General features: G+C 42.9%; 1 protein-coding gene across 1 annotated transcript in view; it reads left to right on the plus strand.

The window, feature by feature from the left end:
- Positions 1-2,570: 2,570 nt before the first annotated feature.
- LOC138975297 (neuropeptide receptor 15-like) overlaps positions 2,571-6,349 on the plus strand; it is a 97,369-nt gene continuing 93,590 nt past the window's right edge. Inside the window, exon 1 of the mRNA XM_070347955.1 lies at positions 2,571-3,703. Coding sequence (XP_070204056.1) covers positions 3,153-3,703 — 551 coding nt within the window. The 5' untranslated portion in view covers positions 2,571-3,152. The remainder of the gene's footprint in view (positions 3,704-6,349) is intronic.

Consider the following 6,349-nt stretch of genomic DNA (forward strand, 5'->3'; position numbering starts at 1 on the left):
TGTCGATAAATGGACTGCTAAGCCTAACTATAATTTTCATTGATGTGTCCCGCGCAGATATGTGAAATTTCACCATTTAAAACGGTCTGGATTTTGCTAAAATTCAAAAGAAATGAAGCAGTCAAAACGGTGCGGTATCACACCCCCGCAACGCCTGGATCGGAATAAAATTGCCTCCGTGCTGGAGACTATACACAGCATCACGATCATTGATTGAGCTAAAGAGTCCGGGTGCGGAGGCGCACGCTCGATATAGCCTTGAATATACGGGATGACAAAGGAAAAACCTTTTTTGTTTGGGTGTAAAGAACAATTAATTTTCTATTCGAAACAAAAATCATTTGTTCAGCTAACCCGCCTGCCAATGATGCATTTGCGTGTCGAACGATGATGCGCCATTGTTTTCAGAGGTCAAGAACGGCAGGTCTTGGTGCCATTCATTCCCAGTGGGTAATGCAGTTTGACACAGCACGTTGCCTTCAACTTTTAGGTTTGTGGGGCATCGCCACAGGCAAATTAGTTACACGCCCATGTTTTTGTGTTGATTGACTGATTCATTAAAGGTGTACCGAAGAAAGGTATAAAAATAAAGAAGCTTTTACAGTTTTAATGAAAAACAAAGTTCGGCAGGCTCCGCAAAAATAAAGGTTGCACATAATGGTGACATTTTATGTGCAGTTCCCTTTGACCTATTGTAGACTAACTGTGCTATATGTAAACGCAATTAGACAATCAGCACTACATACTCTGTATTACTCTCTTTGATGTGTGAGTTCCACTTCGTGGCCTGTCTTTGATTTGGCGTTCACAACACGATTTCTTACTTAGCCTGACTCCTTGTGCGCGAGTTGATAAGGACTGTACAGAACGCACTGAAATTCGCACCAGTTGTGGTCACAGTTTCTTTCTTAAGTTAAATGGTCATTCTCCACCTGCAGGGGTACTTGCCTTGACCACAACACTCCTTCAGTATGGAAGAGTTTGTCAAATGATATTGCCGAGTTGTTGGACATCTTTCAGTTTGGGACGTTTGAACTGATTTGGCTCTGTTTCTTTCGTGGTTGAAGCTAAGATTCCGTGATGAGAAACTCAGTCGTTAATGCCGGCCAATCGTTCATTTTGATCCGTTGTTTCCTTCAGTTCCATAACTTGCCCCTGAACGTCATGCTACAGCACCTTCGATTCCAGTATTTAAAAGAACGCGTGTTGCTTGCCACAGGCTCCGGGAACAAAGTGACCAAGTGTCTTCTATTGCCCGGCAATAAACACAATAAGAATTTCATGGTTAGAAAGCCAGTTTCATAATCTTGTATGAGTTATTTAGTGGAGGTATAGTCGGGTTTACTAAGGGATGTATTCAGTGCCTTTAAGTTTGTCCTTAATTGGGACCGAATTTGACTACGCGAAGACTTTGTGAAGTCTTTTTACCAAAAAGTCAGTGCGGAAGCCTCGTGCAGCGAGCTTCGTCAGTGAAGTTGACTTTGTGAGGTCGACTTCGTCCAAATAATATCATAATTTAGTTACGGCTAATTCACGACACAACCTCCCATAGCCGACGTTGCTTCACAGGCCTTGCCAGCTTGTGAAAAAAACTTGAACTGCAATGATTCTTACGTCATCACAGGCCTCTAAACCTATCAGGGACATTTAATTGGCAATGCGTTGAAACGTGTGAACCGAATCATGCAAATGAACTTTTTATGTAACAGAATTTGCTATTCCATATTCCAGCAAGACCCAGCAATTGCACAACAAAAATCCTTTATCTCTCTCAGCGGCACGCGCCCGCCTAGCAAATCAATGTCACGTGGGAGTTGCGCGCGCACCATTGGTGCGACAAGGAACGTCCACAACGGCACGCGCAAAGCGCGCGCGCAAGACTCTACGAGCAGCGTAGAGTTGCGTGCTGGCCGAAATTGCAAGAGTGGGGAGGAAGAGATAAGATTATGTACTTGTCAGGTAGAGCTCCGGACTCCTCTGCTCCTCCTACCTCACTCACCCACTCTCCTATCCCCTCCCCTTTGCAGTGAACTCTTTATCCTCCCGTGTAGATGCTGAACTTTTACTGGACCTCGATCAGTATTCTGTAGACCTATGCCGGAACTCAACCAAGGTTTTTCTTTTCAGACTGTGTTACTATTTTACTGGAACTTCCAGAAAAGTTGTTAGACATAAAACCGAGAGGAACTCATCCATTCACAGAACAAGTGTTGTCGCCATTTCCCCTTGTGAACTAGGGCACATGGATTTTATTTGGCGATCGGAAGTAAGTCCAGAGGACCAGTATTACAATTTGTGTATTGATTAAGCAGTAAATCGTACAGTTTTGTAAAATAACAGGGTCCGGAAGCATAAACTTGTTTATTGAGCTGTTTTTCTGTAGGAAGTGTTTTGAGGGAAAAGATAAACTGGCCGTAAAACATTTTGTGAAGTTCTATGTATCACAGATTTCTCTTGCGGTCTAAGTTGGGTCTCCGCCTTTGCTTTGCTTTGTATGGCACATATGAGCAGCGTTGCCATGGTCAACTTGTTTTTCTTTGAGTAGTACGCACAACTGTGTTGGACGAGAATAGATATAATATAATATATGTAAGACAGTTTTATCAGCACAATAAGACACAAAGTTAGAGGTCCAGCTGTGTGAATAGCTGTATTGATCCTTGGGGCAAACAGCTGCCTGCTAAAGTTGCACCTTGTTTCTTCGTCGCTTCTGATCCTTTGGTGTTGTTTTTCGGCGGTGTCACACTGAAGGCTGCAAACTCAAGAGAAATACAGTCAGAACCGCGAATTGACGTTTTTAGCTGCAACACCTGAACATACCACGATTTGAGACTGTCTGGACGTGTAACCCCTCACAAGCAACGGTGTGACGATAAAAGACACTGCAGCGGTAGGTTTTGCAAGCTAGGGATGACTAATGTGGTGTGCTAGATCTGACAAAAAGAAAAAGACAAAACTTTCTACTCTTTGGGAACATTACGACTTCTTTGTCGTTGTCAGTGTTCCTGGGCAAGGCAAGTACAACAGGACAAACAAAAAGATAAGGAACAGCGCAATTTTTCCACCCGTAAAAGCGCAACGAGGTAGATGGTAGTACAGTTGACCGTCCACCGGAGGCCGACCAAGTGTTGGTGACACTGTGAGCATCTGTCATGGCTTCGAGCAACGACCAGAACCACAGCGCCAACAGCTCTCTGTCCACCCTGGCATCTGACCTGAGGGACCTGGCCACCGACGCCGTCATGAACACCACAGCCATGATAGCCGGCAACCTGACAGACCTCGCCTTCACCAACGACAGCTTCACCGCAAACACTTCCTATGACAGGAACATCTCCGATCTGCTGTCGCCGATGAGCGAGGAGGAGGCTGGTGGTGGTGGTGGTGGTCAGTCCTTGACGGCGGTCATCCTGCTGTCGCTGCTGTTCTTCGCCATCGTGGTGGTGGGGGTGCTGGGCAACGCGCTGGTCATCTTCGTGGTGCTGACTGACCGCAAGATGCGGGCCAGCGTCACCAACGTGCTGATCCTGAATCTGGCAGTGGCCGACCTGGTGATCATGGTGCTGGGTGTCCCCGAGATGGTGCAGTTCATGCTGGACAGGGGCTGGCTGCTGGGGCCCGCCCTGTGTCGCCTCAACCGCTTCCTGCTCGTCGTCTGCCTCTACTCCTCTGTCCTCTCCCTCCTCAGCCTCTGCATCGAAAGGTCAGGAATAGCTCTTGTCTTCTGCTATAGTTTACATGGGTACTCAGCCTCTGCATCGAAAGGTCAGGGATAGCTTTTGTCTTCTGCTATAGTTCACATGGGTACTCAGCTTCTGCATCGAAAGGTCAGGGATAGCTTTTGTCTTCTGCTTTGATTTACGTGTGTCCACGCTCTTTTTTTGAACTGAGAATGTAAACGAAATTTGCATCGGTCGTGGACAGTCAGATCGGTTGAAGGTACGTTGAAACAACCAATCAACCAAACACGCTTTTTACATTTAGTCAGGTTTTGACTAAATGTTTTAACATATACACCACAACCCTCATCTCGATTCCCTGTCTGTGTGTCTGTGTGTCTGTGTGTGTGTGTAGAGCGATTCAGAGAAAACTACTGGACCGATCTTCACTGAAACTTGACATGAGAGATCCTGAGTATGGCATCCCCAGACGGTTTTTTCATTTTTTTGATAAATGTCTTTGATAATGTCATATCCGGCTTTTCGTGAAAGTTGAGGCGGCACTGTCACGCTCTCATTTTTAAACCGTATTGGTTGAAATTTTGGTCAAGTAATCTTCGACAAAGATCGGACTTTGGTATTGCATTTCAGCCTGGAGGCTTAAACATTAATTAATGACTTTGGTCATTACAAATCAGAAAATTGTTATTATAATTATTTTTGTATAAAACGATCCAAAATCAATTTCATCTTATTCTTCATCATTTTCTGATTCAAAAAACATATAAATATGTTATATTTGGATTAAAAACAAGCTACAAAAATTAAAAATATGAAAATTGTGATTAAAATGTAATTTCCTAAATCGATTTAAAAACATATTTATCTTATTCCTTGTCGGTTCTTGATTTCAAAAACATATAGATATGTTATGCTTGGATTAAAAACAAGCTCAGAAACTTAAAAAGAATAGAGATACAGAAAAGCGTGCTAACCTGCTCAGCGCAATCACTACCGCGCTGTACTGGCATGTCAATTTCACTGTCTTTTCCACGAGCGGGGGACTGACGATATAGTTTACGGTCTTGTTGAAAAAATGCAGTGCGTCCAGTTTCATGCTGTGAGTTCGACAGCTTGACTAAATGTAGTAATTTCGCCTTACGCGACTTGTTTGTTTTGTTTCTGTCTTTATATGCTGTATCGGAAAAGTGAATGCAAGTTCTTTTCCTCTGTTGCATCAATATAGGCTTGTAGCTTATTTTATCTGCATACGCTCCTCTTGTTCAGTTTTATCTATCGATTCTGTATCAAATATCTTTACCATCTCTCTTCTTCTATTGCATTTAACGTGTAATAGGCTGTTTCTAAAGTTCACTTCGCGCACTTCTTTGAGTTTCATCATTTCATCATAACAGGCTGCGTTGAAAGGCTAGCGTGCGCTAATTTTCTCTTTTTTTAATTTTTTAAATTTCGCCATATTGTCAAGTAGAGTATCTGTATCCCTTCATTTAATAAAATATATTATGAAGAACACCAATTAAAACAAAACTAATCAAAGACCAGGATAGTTAACCGGTCTGTTCTTTGTGTAGGAACTGGAACATCACTTATAGTGAGCCACTTACGACTGATTGAGATGAACAGTAACATATCAAACCTATTCTATTCAGCTTTTGCAGAAGGGTGGGGGGGGGGGGGGGAGGGAGAGGGGGGGGGGGGCGGAATTTGAAATGGTTGTGATCGTGCCATGAGAGGTATGGGGGTTACTTTTGTTTTCAAGTTAAAGCGACCGACATAACCTAAAATGAAATACAACAACACCACCACCTACAACAACACAAAGAAGAGAAGAGACAAAAACTAAACCTTATTCCCCCCTCTGCTTCTTTACCTCTGTAAATTTGTAGGGGTAGTTATTTTTCGATAATGACCCAGCAACCAAACAAATAACGACCCAGCAACAGCCTGAATCCTCGATAGTGCAATGGGTTGAGAAGCTGTTCTGTTTCGGTACTACTTTTTGCGACTGAAAAGTTCCGAACGCTCTAATGTACGAAGTATACATCTCTGGAGCAAACAATACAAACATACCGCATTTGAATTAACAACTACAGGCCTGAACACATGAATCTCCATATAAAATCCATGAGTTCGGTTGTTTTCTGAATCTAGATCAGACGTTCATCACAAGCAATTTCCCAAGGCAAGTAACTCATACTTTGTCTAGCGACAAGAGTAGTTCCCCTTCTTTTCACTCAGTTTCTTCGACAACAGACTGCAATCCGACGGTCAGTTTTCAACAATATTTCATTTAATAAACAGATCACACGCAACCAAATGCACACATCTCATCAATTTAAACAACATAAAGCGGTTTCATACACTATTTCCCCCAGAAAACTTAACTTCATACAGTTTTTAACGTTGGAACACGGGTGCAAAAGTTCGTCTGCTAGTCCCATTTGACGAAAGAACATTATCCTAACCAATACCAAAACATATACAGAACACACAATATCTGCCTTTGCCGCCACAGCAGAATAACAGCATATCTGTGTACTTGATTTTAGTCCAAAATAGGAAAACTGACAAGAAGTGTTAACAGAATGGAATGATTTGCACGGAACTATACAACCGCGCATTAATCGATCGCCTGCGCAGGTTGACTGGTTGAGTGAATAGGATTCGAT

The sequence above is a fragment of the Littorina saxatilis genome, linkage group LG1 (assembly GCF_037325665.1).
Source record: "Littorina saxatilis isolate snail1 linkage group LG1, US_GU_Lsax_2.0, whole genome shotgun sequence".
Taxonomy (NCBI): Eukaryota; Metazoa; Mollusca; class Gastropoda; order Littorinimorpha; family Littorinidae; genus Littorina; species Littorina saxatilis.